This window comes from Rhineura floridana, chromosome 4, assembly GCF_030035675.1.
Source record: "Rhineura floridana isolate rRhiFlo1 chromosome 4, rRhiFlo1.hap2, whole genome shotgun sequence".
Taxonomy (NCBI): Eukaryota; Metazoa; Chordata; class Lepidosauria; order Squamata; family Rhineuridae; genus Rhineura; species Rhineura floridana.
This window is the reverse complement of record NC_084483.1, coordinates 180,746,735-180,762,067: the sequence shown is the minus strand read 5'-3', so window position 1 is coordinate 180,762,067 and position 15,333 is coordinate 180,746,735. Positions and strand designations below refer to the sequence as shown.

The window sequence follows — 15,333 nt, the reverse complement described above, 5'->3', positions numbered from 1 at the left end:
ACGTTGTGGCTGGTTCACACAATTTAGTTGGCTCAACTAATAAGGGAGAAGTTAATCTTTTTAAGTAGTTCTTATGTACTACTATATATTTATTTATTAGATTTATTAGTCGCCCGTCTGGCTGGTTGTCCAGCCACTCTGGGCGACGTACAGAATAAAAACATACAAATACAATAAAACATTAAAATCTCAACAGGAGTAATAAACCTAACCCACCCCAAAAGCCTGTCTGAAGAGCCAGGTCTTCAAGGCCCGGCAGATGTTCATCATAGCGGGGCCATGACTGAGATCGTTTTGGGAGGGAATTCCACAGAGTGGAAGCCACAATAGAAAAAGCCCTCTCCCCTAGTCCTCACCAGTCTAGCTGTTTTAACTGGTGGGATAGAGAGGAGGCCGTTTGAGGCTGATCTTGTTGTGTGGCATCCTTGATGAAGCTGGAGGCGCTCCTTCAGATAAACTGGGCTGAGACCGTATAGGGTTTTAAAGGTCAAAACCAACACCTTGAATTGGGCCCAGAAAATAACCGGCAGCCAGTGCAACTCCTTCAGCACTGGAGTGATGTGATCTTGCCAGCAGCTGCCTTTGATCAGGTGAGCCACCGCATTCGGTACCAGTTGCAGCTTCCAGACCGTTTTCAAGGGTAACCCCACGTAGAGCACATTACAGTAGGCTAGCCGAGAGGAGACCAGGGCATGTACCACTGATGGGAGTAGATGGTTGGGAAGGTAGGGGCGCAGCCTCCGTATCAGATGGAGTTGATACAGCGCCGCCCGGCTCACAGCCGAGACCTGAGCCTCCATGGACAGCTGGGAATCGAGAATGACCCCCAGGCTGCAGACCTGGTCTTTCAGGGGTAATTGTACCCCATTGAGGACCAGGTCAACATCCCCCAGCCTTCCCTTGTCTCCCACAAACAGTACCTTGGTTTTTGTCAGGGTTCAGCCTCAGCTTATTCCTTCCCATTGAGCCACTCACCGACTCCAGGCACTTGGACAGGGTTTCTACAGCCAACCTTGGTGAGGACTTGAATGAGAGGTAGAGCTGCATGTCATCCGCATACTGGTGACACTGCAGCCCAAATCCTCTGATGATAGCCCCCAGCGGCTTTATGTAGATGTTGAACAGCATCGGGGAGAGGATAGAACCCTGTGGCACCCCACAAGTGACAGGCCAAGGATCCGAAACCTCATCCCCCAATGCCACTCTCTGGTACCTACCAGAGAGGAAGGAATGGAACCACTGCAATACAGTGCCCCTAACCTCTCCAGACAGTCCAGAAGGATACTGTGGTCAACGGTATCAAAAGCCGCTGAGAGATCCAGGAGGACAAGGAAGGTGCATTCGCCCCTATCCAGCGCCCTCCTCATATCATCCACCAAGGCGACCAAGGCCATTTCAGTCCCATGTCCCGGCCTGAAGCCTGATTGAAATGGATCCAGATAATCTGCTTCCTCCAAGTGTGCTTGCAACTGCTGCGCCACCACCCGTTCAACCGCCTTGCCCAAGAATGGCAGATTGGAGACTGGGTGAAAGTTGTTCAAATCTTGGGGATGCAAGGAGGGCTTCTTTAGAATCGGTTTTATTACTGCCTCCTTGAGGGCTGATGGTATTACTCCCTTTTCCAGGGATGTATTTACCACCGCTTTGATCCCCTCGCCCAGTCTATCCTTGCAGCTCATAATGAGCCACGACAGGCAAGGATCAAGTAAGCAAGTGGTTGGCTTTAAGGTTGAAAGCACCTTGTCCACTTCATCGGAAGGAAGAAGCCGAAACTGATCCCACACCACCAGAGCACCACTGGTCGCCTCTGGCTTGCTCACTGTGTCCACAGGGCATGGAATAGCACTCTTAATCCGATCGGTTTTATCCGCAAAGTGCTTTGCAAACTCATCACAGGAGGTCTTTACATGTTTAATCGGTTCCAGGGCAACTGGACCGACAGTTAAAAGTTAAAAGGATAAAAATCCTTTTTTGCTGCCCTCATCGCCACATGGTAGGCTGCTGCAGCCACTCTAATCCGTGTCCGATCATCATCAGAGCGAGATTTCCGCCACTGGTTCTCTAGCCGTCTCACCTCCCACCTCAGAGTTCGCAACCGTGGAGTATACCATGGTGCTGTCTGAGCTCTATTCAGGGGGAGAGGGTGTTTTGGAGCCACCTGGTCTAATGCCCTGGTGATTACAGCGTTCCATATATGTTCTCCCAGGCATTCTAACAGCATGTGCTGAGCTCTGACCCCAGGTGTTTTACCTGGTTTATCTGTGCTTCATGGTTTTAACTTTGTATGGTTTTTAAAATTGTATATTTGTTTTTAATGTTCAATATTTTTAAACTTTTGTAAACCGCCCAGAGAGCTTTGGCTATGGGGCAGTATATAAATGTAATGTAATGTAATGTAATATAAATAAATAAATAAAATACTAGAGCAGGAGTGGGGAGCCTCTGACCCTCGAGATGTTGTTGAACAAACTCCCAGTAGCCCCAGCAAGCATGGCCAGTGGAGAGGGGTGATGGGCTTTGTAGTCCAGCAACATCTGAAAGGCCAAAGGTTCCCTACACCTGTACTAGAAATGAGAGGTGGCCTTAGGTTTCCAGTAAGAACAGACACTGTAACATTAATGAAACAACTGTTCAAACAAAATTTAGGCCTAAAGCCATCTTATTAATACAAGCAACAACAAAGGATTTTTCTTTACATGCTTCCTATAGAAGACAGATGGCTCTTCCTACACTGTTTAACTCTCCAAGGGCTGTTGCATGTAATTTCCTGTTCATCACTTTACACTAAATATATTTCAGGCTGAGCCAAAGACAGCAATCAGAGGGATGCCAGGGAGTTGGAGCCAACACTTACAGTAATACAAAAACCCTTTTCTAGTCCCCAGAAGGGCCTGTTACACAACTCTTGTCTTTGTTGATTTGGCCAGTTCAGAGCCTGACAATCCTTTACTGCCCCAGGAAGATATTCCGGCCTATAGTTCTGGGGGTTTGTCAGCCAGGGCAGCTTCATACAAAACCAGATGTTCTCGGTTCTAGTCCTGGCAACTCCTAATTGTTCAGAGTGAAGCACCGATGCATGTAACAAGTAACCTGAACTAGTGCAGGGCAATCGACAGAAAGGCAATCTATTCTTCCCTCTGTTGATTCCTCCTCTAAAGTGTTTGTTGTTTTTGCAGACTTTGCTCCTGCCTTCCTCCCTTCTCTTCCCATCTTTGTTGTCATTTAGTAATGGCTCCCTGAGTGAAAGCCATATGGCTGCTTCAGCATGTATGACTTTACTTTTTATAGTAGTAAGCCTTAAGTTTCTTTATTCTTTCAATTATCAGTCTTAACAGACCAGTAATTTCTGTAGTGGTTAAGGTGTTGGACTACGGACTGGGAGACCAGGGTTCGAATCCCCACACAGCCATGAAGCTCACTGGATGACCTTGGGCCAGTCACTGCCTCTCAGCCTCATGAAGACCCTATTCATAGGGTCGCCATAAGTTGGAGTCGACGTGAAGGCAGTACATTTACATTTTAATTTCTGTACTCTGCTGCAATATATATTTTCCCCAAACATGATATAATTCTTTGAATCAGTTTTACTGTCTTTCTTGTGTATAGAATAAGAAGACTAGATTTCTAGTGAGAACTTCTGTTTGCTGGTAGAAATATATCTTCTGCTGCTTCCATTTTTATGTCCAGATTGCTCTGTATTTTATCTATTTTATTTGGAGGCTGTAATGTAGTGCTTTGGTTTTCTTAAATTGAGAATTTTATAATATGATGGTCTGTGGTTTTGAATAGTGAAATTGGCTTTATTAATTTATTTTCAAAGTAAGTGCGAAGACTGTAGTGAACAAAGCTCTGAACGCAGCCTCTGCCAGTGTCTTCATAGTATTGAATAATTTCAAGACTTCTAACTTTTGATGTGCACTTATGGAAAGCTTTCTGTGTTTGCTTCATTTAAAAGATTTGTTTTGAACTTTTTTGCAATGTTTGCTCAGTGGTTTGTGGTTAAGGCATGTTGTGTTAGCTGAGCATGGGAAGAATCTTTGCTAGCATTTGCCATGTGGTGATTTGCTCACACATTAAAACCTTACTTATTTTCATTGATAAGTATTAAAGTATCTGCAGGTATAAGATTTTTGGAGACTAGTTCCTTGATCTGAAATATTGAAAGTGCTTACCATAGGCGTTTGATGTTTATTGGAAACACAATTTTGAATGGAAAATTTGTTGTTTTTCTGTTGGTTTTACTATAATCTTTTCCCCTTACGTTTTTTCCCTTATGTTAACCATATTAAAGCATGGCTACTATGTTGTTTTTTAAAAAAGTTCTTTTTAAAAAAGCAAAGTAAAAATGCAGTGTGAAATAGGCCTATTTGTATTTTTTGGAAAAGTACAAACTTCTGAAACCCTAACTTTAACTTTCTTAAGTTGTATAAAATCTACTTTTAGGTTGCTTTTGAAGTCTGATTTTGTGATCCCTGCCTACCTTGTACTGACTGATTTGTTTTTTAAACCTTTAGATTGGATATAAAAAGGGTGTGATTTCTATATCACTTTTCAGTGTGTCAGAAGTATTACAGTTCTCTTCTTATTTGTGAAACACAGATGTTTTAAGTATTTTGGAATTCCAGTTCTTGTTCTTACTAAGAATTTTGGCCCAGTTTACATAAACAGGCAGACTAGATAACAGGTCCAGCTCCAGATTTGAGGAGGCCCTGAACAAATTGTCATCTGGTGCCCCCACCCCTTTATAGGTGGACCCTGATGGATTTTTCTGGCAGCAGTGCTCTCAGCAGTACCAGATAACTCTGAGCTACTATTTAATTCCCAGCACTGCCCCAAATTAATAGTATGTTGGGAGCATTGTGGGAAATTAAAATGGCAGCTAGACCCATTTCAAATTCTGCACTGAGCCAGACTGTGTTCTTTTTAACCGCCCAGAGAGCTTCGGCTATGGGGTGGTATAGAAATTTAATAAATAAACAAATAAGCAGGGCCAAGCATCAGTAGCTGGCTGTGCCAGGTGATGATACCAGCTTATCATACTGAGGAGAAAGGTAGGCTAGAACTTCTTAGCATCTAGTTTTCTGTGTGCAGGGAGTTTCTGTGTGCACGGGAAGCAGTTTGAAGTAGTTCAGTCAAGTTGTTGCTTACCCCTTCAAGACCTGGTTGTATGAACTATGCTTTACATCAGGCTGGACAACTTGTGGTCCTCCAGATGTTGTTGGACTACAGCTAGCATTGTCCCTGAGCATTGGCCATACTGGCTGAAGCAGATGGGATTGGAATCCAGCAACATGTGGCGTTCCCCAGGTTCCGTACCCCTGCCTCAGAAGAATGAAGGAGTCCTTGCTTGGGACCACTTCCCATCCATAGCAGACTTCCTGCTGTGTGACGTGGTGAAATGTATTTTCCTTCACAGGAGTGGTATCTGCTTAGAAGAATCATCCTTTATGATTCATCCTTGATAAAAACAACCTTGAAACTGATTTTTAAAAATCATTGATTTAAAAATCATGGTCTTTTTTTTATTGATGCTTGCCAATCTTCTGGTGTTTAAATGGCAGAGAAAATGAAATCATTTGGGTTGTATTTAACTGCATATATGTCTTGTGCACATCTCTGTTATCTTTTTGGTGCCTACTGAAAACCTTCCTCTTTCAACAAGCCTGTTAAGTAGAGACCTTATCCCAGTCCGCATCTGTATTGGTATTGCTTTTTAAGATGTTTTTAAAGATGTTTTGTTTCAATATATTTTAAAGTCTGTTTTTATGATGTTTTAGAGTGTTTTTAGTGTTTTGTTTGCTGCCCTGGGCTCCATCCGGGAGGAAGGGCGGGGTATAAATTTAATTGTCATCATCTTGAAACTTACATGCTATTGTGTGTTTTTCCTCTTCTACAGAATGACAGGGAGGGAGTTCTTCACTCGGTTTCCAAACCTTTATCCGTTCATGCTCAGTCAGTTGGAAGCTGTAGCCAGTACAGTGGACAGGTACGAAAAATGGATTGTTATCCACCAAATGTTTGGGCTCTCGGTGTTGGAGTAGAGAATGAATTGGTAGGACAAGTGCTGTCTTACGTGTTTTTAAGTAGGTTGTTGTTATTAGTCTTTTTATATCCCGATCTTCATCAAGGATCCCAGGGTGGGATACAACAACAAAATTCATACCATACACAATTAAATAGTCAAAGTTAAAACATTCTGTCCTGTTCCAGTTGTTCATATACTCTTTGAATATAAAAAGATGGCACTCTCGATACAAAATCTTTTTAGGGTTATTGGTCAGCAGATTTTTTTTAAAATCTAGCTTGCTTTTAGGGTTTGCTTCTTATTACAGCCAAAACAAAATTTGTTACACATTGATCTGAGTGATACTGATGAATCTACAAGCCACTCCTTTTTATACACATTATTTTGCTGTTCATTTTAGTATTCACTAGTTTTTCTCTCCCTTCCCCAATAAATGAAATGTTTCTTGCTCATGGTGGTGGGTTTTGTTTATACGTAGGGACAAAAGAGGGGGAAGCATACAGAAGTGAAGCATTATGCTCCATATTTATTGTCCAAAGAAATGCAAAGCATAGTGATGAACGAATGTTAAATGATTAAAGATTTATAGGGAAATAATGGCACCTTCACTGTATGGAAGAGGACTTTTAAAAAGATATTAAATAGGTGGATGCAGCCTTTTAACTGACAGAACAGCCCAAGCCCATGACCCGCCATGCTGGAGGGGTTTTGGATGAGATGGAGATGCCCCTCCACCCAGCCCTGCCCAGGTCCACCAGCCTCCACCATTAGGTGAGCTCCACTGCCAGCAGGGGAGGCCTGCCATCAAGGAGCAGCCCAGTACACCCATAGAAACCACAGGCAGCTGATGGTATCTCGGGGGTGTTTCAGGGGCGTGGATGGGCTAACACAGGGTCTGCTGGATCCTGAGGCACTCCTGCTGCTGTCACATGACAGCAACGAGTCTCATCTGGACCTCTTCACTGTGCAAGTCTGGGAGCTTGTATAGCTAAGAGGCATTTTTCCTCTCTCTCTTTCTCTCCCCGCGTCATGTGTCCTGGATGGCGCCTGTGGATGCAGCAGTGGCTACAGCTCTCTGTTAAGCTCTGTCATTGCCTGCTAGGGTTTGGATTGCCTCCTAAGTTGTACTCTGAGTAGACCCATTGAAATCCATGGACATTATTAAAATGGACATTACTATCTTATGTTTGTTATTCTCAATGGGTTTATTTGGAATCTGACTTAGCCAGATATAACCCAAAGTGCTTAACTGTCCTGTAGCATACTGTAGTACAGGAATGGGGAAGCTTTTTGGCTCTGCACCACTTGGGCAACCCCCTATCAATCATGTGATGTCATTATGATATCATGTGATTGACAAGTGGATTGTCCTGCCCACCTGTCAAAATACCTTTCATAGGGTTCCCAAGCTTAGGAAGCATAGTGCAATGAGTGTTGCCAGCCCTATACTTTGTGAACTGCCCCACACTGCTTCTTTCAGCTTCAGATGTTGAAGGCAACATGGGATGGCTTCAAAGAGCAGTACTTCTACTGAATGGAAACCGCTTCCCCGTCCTTGAGCAGGGTGCACCCCTATCACTGTATGATGTCAGATGTAGGGGAGATGGGCATGGCTTCCCCAAAAGCAGTTGTAGACTTAGGCAAATATTTTCATGGATACCTTTAATGATTTCTGCAACATTTTTTTTTTAATGCAGTGGAACCGGTGAACTGAAGCTCCATCCAAGTTTGTTCCTTTTGCTTTTGATCTTGGGTAAGCTGTATCCCTCACCAATGGATGGCACATATTCTGCCCTTAACATGGCACCTTTTACTCAATTTATTCTGAGGTAAGTTAATAATTTTTCACTTCACAAGTAACTTCCCTTTCCTTGGGAATGTTTCATGTTGCCTTAGTTATAAAGATATTGTTAATTCAGAATCTGCCTTTGTTAATTGCAAGGGCTGTAGCTCAGTGGCAGAGCAGCTGACTTGCTTACAGAAGGTTCCAGATTTAATTCCTGGCGTCTCCAGGTAGGGCTGTGAGAAACTCTTACCTGAAACTCTGGAGAGCTGCTGTCCATTAATGAGGGCAGTTCTGAGCTAGAGGGACCAATGGTCTGACTTGGTATAAGGCAGCTTCCTATGTTCCTAGCTCATCCCCCAATTTGTTTTTCCACAACCGGAGAGCAAATGTGATCTAGTACATAGTGTTGTATTTGTATGAGAGAAGTTGTGATCTCTTGTGAGGCTGAATGAAACACAATTGTAGAGCATCTTGCATATTAACTGTTGGAGGAAGGTAATGAGTAGGTTTTTCTTACCCGTGTGTCTTTCTGCGCATCTTACCAGACTACAGTCTCAGTGTCTTAACCATTTTCATCTATAAAAAGGGAAATGGCTGGGGCTCAGTCTGGGAAGACATGAAGGTGCAGGACTGCTAAAGCAAAGCAGGTATGGACCATATTGGCCTCATGGATGGGAAGGGGCTGCCACTCACATAAGAGCAGAACATAAATGTAATACTGATTTTTTTAAAGAAAGAGAGAAAATGGCTTGGTGTGCATGGTGACAGATACACATGTTGCTCATTTCCATGCGATGAAAGAGAATGAGAAAGTTGAGTTGTCCTGGAATGAACCAAAATGTTTTGTTTAGTTACCTGAAAAATAAAATAAAAACAGTTTTCCTCTGTTCTTGATCATGTGCAAAGGCAGAGCCTTGTCAGATTATAGTGAAGTTTTAAAGCTATGGTAGACCTGCACAAACAGAACCAAGTATTTTTTGATCCATGAGCAACAAGACTGATGTATTTTCAAGCATTGGGAATGTGTTCAGCCTTTATACTTCTCTCACACAATACAGCACTGGGTTGTAAAAATTCTAATTAGACTTTGAATACTTTCAGTTCAGCTTAAGTGGAATTTTCCATTTAGTGGGAGTTGAGTTACAGCTGGCCTGGCCGCTCTTAAGTAAATTACACAACACAAGTCAGATTAAACGTTTACAAGAACAAATCTTGATCTTCTGTGCAGCAAGCACACTTGCTTCTCCATGTTAAATGAGAAGACTCTTTATCAGTAATTCACTGTACTATTAAAAATATTTTATCCTGGTAGTTAAATTGGAAAACAACACGTTGCTGGTTATTTTAAAAAACTTTGGATGGTGTTTTAGAGCTGTAAATGTGTTTTCTTTGCTAGTGATTTTTAGTGCAATGGGTGTGCTTTTGATGCAAAGAAGTAATTGAGAGAAATATATTTAATGTGAAGGTAAGACTATGAGAAATCCACTGGAGGGATTCCATTTTGTTGCCCTGTTTCCTGATAATCAGCAATAGATATCTGGGGAAACTCCCCCGGCCAATTTTAGCAGGTTCTGCTTGATCCTGAGTTCATACAAAGTAAGAATTTATTTGTTCAAGATAAACCCTTTAGATATTTTCATGAAAACATATTTCAGTCTTGGTCACACTGCATGGGACTCAGGTTTACATAGGGCTGCTAGCTTTAAACAAACAAAAGCTGTGGTTGATTAAAATTTGATCCAGCTGATCCCTTGTATGACTATAATGGCAGAAAATATTAAAGATAGCCCTTGCTTCTAATGTAACTTGTAGTTTGACAAATATTTGTTACGTCAAAAGCATTATTTCAAATACTTCATATTCCTAAAGCCTCATAATATACTCTTATATTTTATTTATCGTGGATTTTCTATGATTCTTTCAAGTTGGTTCCATTTTCATTCAGAATTACTATAGTTCTGTTCTCTTTTTTATGTTTGACCAGGTTCAGATGTAATACTAAATTATGATTTAGCATTTTCAGCTCTCACACTCCACTTTCCTCCTCCTCCTGCACATGGGGAGGATGCTGTAAGCTTCCACCATGGCTTTAGATCCTGGTTTGCCTGAATTAACCACAGTTAATTCAGAGCTTAGTTTAGTGATGGGAACAAGCTGCTAAGGTAGTCTCCCCTCTTCTCCTCCAGTGCAACTGCAACTACTTGCTTCCTGGCTTAAACTCGCCACAGTTTGTCAATATGTGCAACCAGGCCAACCTGTGGTTAGTTTAAGTTTTATGGTTTCTTGAAACAAGCCAAGATCTAACTCTGATGCCTAATCTTGATTTATTTCAATAGACTAATTTAAACAAAGTCGACAGAACTACAAACTATAATTGGTTTAAACTAGGAAGAGGATGCTTCTAGTCTCCATGTGACAGAGGATGGGAAGCACTAAGGCAGGATTAGTTCATATAATGCTAAACTATGGTTTAGTACTATGTCTGAATCAGGCCTTAGAAAGTTTACCCTGAGTTCAGACATAGCAGGATACTGTAGTTTATTCAGAATCAAAAGTGGAAGCTTTCAATCTTAACCGCTGGTGCAAGGAGGAGGGGAGTATAAGAGACCAAGGCTTACTTGCTTATAAATCAAGATTGAAAACCAGGAACAGATCCTGGTTTGCAGTCCTGGTTTGTTAGGGAGCCCTTGAAACCACAGTTCCCCAGTTTGGATAACTTGGGAAAATGTAATTTTAGAAATCCAGAAATTATTCCTGAAGTTGGATGCAAGAGGCAAGAAGAGTGGTGGGATGGGAGCAATAACCATTACTGCTGCAATAAACCAGGAGCATTATGTCTGAACTAAGCTGATAAACCTTAGCTCTTCCAAACTATGTATATAAATTTGCAGGCTCCGTGCCTGCCTATTTGCTTATCTGTTTTTCTCAAGGTTTGCTTCTTGAAGCTTGAACCCTCAGTGGCTTGACCCAAGAGCCTCCACAGTGAAGGAAGGCGTACTTCCAACAAGTTTTACCAATCAATTTTTCAATTTGCTCATATTATTTCAGTTTCACAAGTTTTAATCTGAAGTTGGTATATACATTTTAATTATTAATTAACATACTGGTTGTGCTTCAACCCAATCGTACTTTTTCTCTCAGTGCTGTGATATCTCATAATTTGTGCAGTGTCTTGCCTTTCTTTTTCTCTGAGTATGTTGCTCTCAAATCTTCATTCCAGGCCACCTCTGTGAACATAGTGATAGTGCTCTCCTGTTTCTCATTGGTTTTTGCTGCAATTTCTGTCAACACTCATCTACCTAAGTTCACTATTAGAGGAGTTCTTTTATTTCCTGATTTGCTTTTCAATTTTCCCATCTGTTCTAATATTCTAACTTGCAGTTTGCGACGAGTAATTCAAGTAATGATGATCTGAGGAACATTGTTACTTTCCTTACAAGATCCAACTCATCTTCCTGGACAGCCAGTGTCTTCTCCATCAAGTCAACGCTTCTGCAGTCATCCGTCTTGGTCAATTAATAGTTTGCGTAGCCTGTCACATCCCAATATTAAAACCATCTTCTGGCAGTTCTCTCGGATAATCTCCTGAGCACTTAACTTCTAAGCTCCTACAGTGGATATTACAAAACCTCACTTGTTTTTCTCTGGCTCCTTGACTAAAACTCTGGTTCATAAGCATCTCCTGCTTTGACTACTATAGTGTTGTTTTCTGGCTTATCTCTCATGTATGTCCAAAACTTTTTTGCCGAAATTATTTACCTCTCCCATTGCTCTTATATTTGATGCCTTTCTTCGGATCTCTTCACTTGCTTCACATCATCTTCCATATCTAGCACAAAGTTATAATACTTTTTTTAAAAAATCACCTTGTCCTATCCTATCTCTTGGCCAAGGTTTCTCATTACATCTCATCCTGTGACACCCCCACCCACCTTTTTTCCAACTCTACTACCCTGTGGTATCCAAGCATCTCCTGCTCCCTTGCAAACCTCTGCACATGGGGTTCCTTCCCTGAACTTATATGTAGTACCACCTCTTTCCCTTCCATCAGTCCCCCTCCAAACCCAATTCTCCCACATGGCCTTTGGCTAGTCTTAGTAATTTAAGATTTAATCCATATTCCTAGTCAGAACCAAACTTTATGCCTGTAATATTATTTGCCAGATTCACCCGTTCCCTCCCTCAGTTGTTTTCCCCATTACCTATTTTAGATTGTAAGCTTCTTTGGAGCAGGGACCTGTGTAAGCTGCCTATGTAAGGCACTATGTACAGGCATGATGATGATGATGGGTTGGAACCAGAGTTCCTGTGATACGAACTCTATTCATCAGATACTTCCGCTGGGTGGTGTGTGTATGTTGGAGGTGATCTTTTCCAATTTTTCCTCCCCCCCCCCCGAAGCTCCCTGAAAAGCTGTTATGGAGAGTTGTTATGATTGGAACGATGGGAGGTGACATGGGGAGAAGAAAGGGTATGGGGGAATTGACAAAAATTGTACCCACTTCCCCTGCTGCTGGGAGCCTTCCGTGGCTCTCATTTCCTTCTGCAAATGGAAGAAGCTGTTCTATTCATGGAAGGGATAGTCTGGATCCAATGCAATAAAAGTGGTTCTGATTTTTGTTGGCCTTCATCAGGGTTTCACTGTACTTGGCTACTTGACCCTAGATTAAACAATTTGAGAATGCGGAGTAAATAATAGTACATATAAGTGAATTAATTTAAAGTTTGGCAGATTTCAGAACGGCCACCAGAATACTCTGGTTAGGATTTAAACTCAATGAATTCTAATCTGAAACACAGCAAAGAACCTCTGTGGGATTTCCCCCTCCTTTCAGATTTCAGTAAGGCACTGATATACTGCATTATGAGAGGGCGCCCAGTGTCTGCTCCGTTTCTCACAACCAAACTACAAGGGCTGCACTACAATTGGCTTCAAATAGCACAATGTTTGCAGGCTCCTTGGTTCAGAGTGGTAAAGGACTCCATTCTCTCAAGGTGTACGAACGCCACTGTGTAAATGCTGATTTTTCCCCATGTAACATGCCATGAGGTGGGCTCTGGCACTGCCAGCGTCCAAAGGCAGGAATGATCAGAAGTCAAGACTTGGGCTGCTCCTTCTAGTCTTCACTTCAGTCCATTCCTGCCTCATCCAAGGCACTTTGCTCCTGCTTTAGCTCTGCTAATTTCATGTTGTTCTAAGTGTGTGTTCTGTGTGAGTGAATCTAGTGTCTTGCTTGAGTGGGGTTTTGGTGGTTGTTGAGTGTGTTCTTTATTTTTCTTGGGGTGATGTGCATTTCAGGTGAGACCAGTGGTCCATTTCCATAGTAAAGGTATAGCCTTGGAATTGTACAAATTGCTGATTGAAAAGACAATAGCAATAAAAGAGGGTTTAAGGAAAGTATGGGAGGAAGACCTGGAGACTTCATTTGTTGATGCATAATGGGCAAGGTGTGGACAAAACCTCCCCTACACATGACCTCAGCCAAAATCCAAGAAGCCACACTTAAACTAATACTAAGATGGCACTGGACTCCTTTGCAACTTTCCTATATGCTCAAAAACATGTCACCATTATGTTTGAGGGGAAAGGGGAATGCTACTCCATATTTGGTGGAGTTGCAAAACAGTTCAGAAATTTTAGGAAGAGATTTTTATGGTCATTGCAGGTATTACAAACCAACAATTGTTGCTAGGCCCTGTCCTTGCGTTGTTGTTTTTTTATCAAAGGTGATACAAACCCAGCAGTGCTTCATAAGAAGCTGATTGCTATGCTTTTGGTGGCAGCCCAGTTAGAAATAGCTCAGCACTGGAAGAGGATGTCTCAACCCAACAAATGGATGGATGGATAAGGTATAGAACAGCCTTTCCCAACTAGTGGGCCACCAGATGTTGTTGGACCACAACTCCCATCAGCCTCAGCCAGCATTGCCAATGGTCAGGAAAGATGGGAATTGTGGTCCAACAACATCTGGTGGCCCACTAGTTGGGAAAAGCTGGTATAGGATATAGTTTTGTCAGAGCACTTAATGCAGCATCAAAGGGTTATAAAAGTCATATTGATGTTTCATGGTTCCCATTTCTTATTTTTGTTAATATTCATGAGGGACTTCATCATCCACCAGCAATACATGCAACTTTATGGTGTGGATACCTCAACATGGTATGGTAAATTTGAGATATTTTACATAATTAGATACAGTGACCCAGATCTTGTGGACCAGTTTTGTATGAGTGTTTGTTGTCTGTTATTTGTATTATTGCATCAGTGAAAACCAATAAATTGGTTATTGTATTTTTTTTAGTTTTGCTTGATACACTGTTTTGTTATGTTTTGTTGTGCTGTGATTTTTATTCTGTATATGTTTTTGAGAATTTTTTTGTAAATCGCTTTGAGTTTCATTCTGAAAAAAGCAACTAATAATAATAATAATAATAATTTTCTTAAACAAAAGGGTGTCCTCTCCTCTCGCCCTTGTTACTAGGCTAAATGTAGCGTATGTAATTGTGTCTGAAGCCAAGTATGGAACTTATTTATTAAATGCAATATAAAGATAAATTTGTTTTAAAAAAAAAAACACCTGCAAATTATTTTCAAGTTTTTGAGACTCTTAAGATATGTAAGGAAGATGATTACATGATTTCTATAAATATTTTGTAGGTTAATGAAATAGACTTTGTTTTAAAATATACCAAGCTGTGAGAGTACTAAGAGTGCCATATCCAAATAATCTTTGGGGTGTGACTTTGGGCCAATATTTAATGAACAGGTTTAAATAACATGACATTATGCCCAAAGCATTGTTTTTTATCTTGAAATTAATAACTCTGTCAATATTGGTGGTAATACAAATATGAATATCAATGTGTGTGGGTTTAGTTGTTGTAATTTAACTGGGTATTTGTTTGCCAAAGCAAGCCATATCTTACCTTGAGAGATATTCAAATGGCATTGCCCTTGAGCCATACTTTATTTTGTTGCCTAAAAATAGAATCACCTGTAAATGTTTTGGATAGGTTCAGCAAGTAATACATTTCTAATGTGAAGTTAACATTATGCATACAGAAGAGTTGGTTCTGACAGTTGTTTATGTACAGATATTACATATGTCTGTACTTAATGTGTCTCTTTGCCATTTGTTGATTTTCCCCCTTAGCTCTTTGATTTAGGTCAACTACAGATTACTTAACTGATTTCCCTCTGTGATTCCTTTTCTGTACACTTTCTCTTGTCTGCCTTTTTCTTGAGTGTCTATTCACCCCAGTGGGGAAATACATTTGCAACACTTGCTAAGCATGGTGTAGTCACAAAATCACTCCTTACCTTTTCATTCTTGGTAGCACTTGAGAAGGTGGTGGGTTCATTTCATGCTATGGAGTTGGAACTACAAGATACTCTAGCTTCTGGATGAGGCCCCATGCAACCACTAGGCTAGGGAGACAGTCTGTGTCAGAAGACACAGTAAAGAAAGTAGCATTGGCAGGCAATTTGTTTGGGGGAGACTTAATTTCAGTTGTGTCCCAC

The 15,333-nt window shown here is 41.3% G+C and overlaps 1 protein-coding gene across 8 annotated transcripts in view; it reads left to right on the top strand.

The window, feature by feature from the left end:
• The window catches only part of THADA (THADA armadillo repeat containing), a 266,610-nt gene that overhangs the window by 106,828 nt on the left and 144,449 nt on the right, over window positions 1-15,333 (top strand). For all 8 annotated transcript variants that reach the window (XR_009762420.1, XM_061625379.1, XM_061625378.1 and 5 more), the window contains exons 27-28: window positions 5,897-5,986; window positions 7,723-7,854. Coding sequence is in view for 7 of the 8 variants with exons in the window: in XM_061625379.1 (XP_061481363.1) it covers window positions 5,897-5,986; window positions 7,723-7,854 (222 nt within the window). In the remaining variant the exon portion in view is untranslated. The remainder of the gene's footprint in view (window positions 1-5,896; window positions 5,987-7,722; window positions 7,855-15,333) is intronic.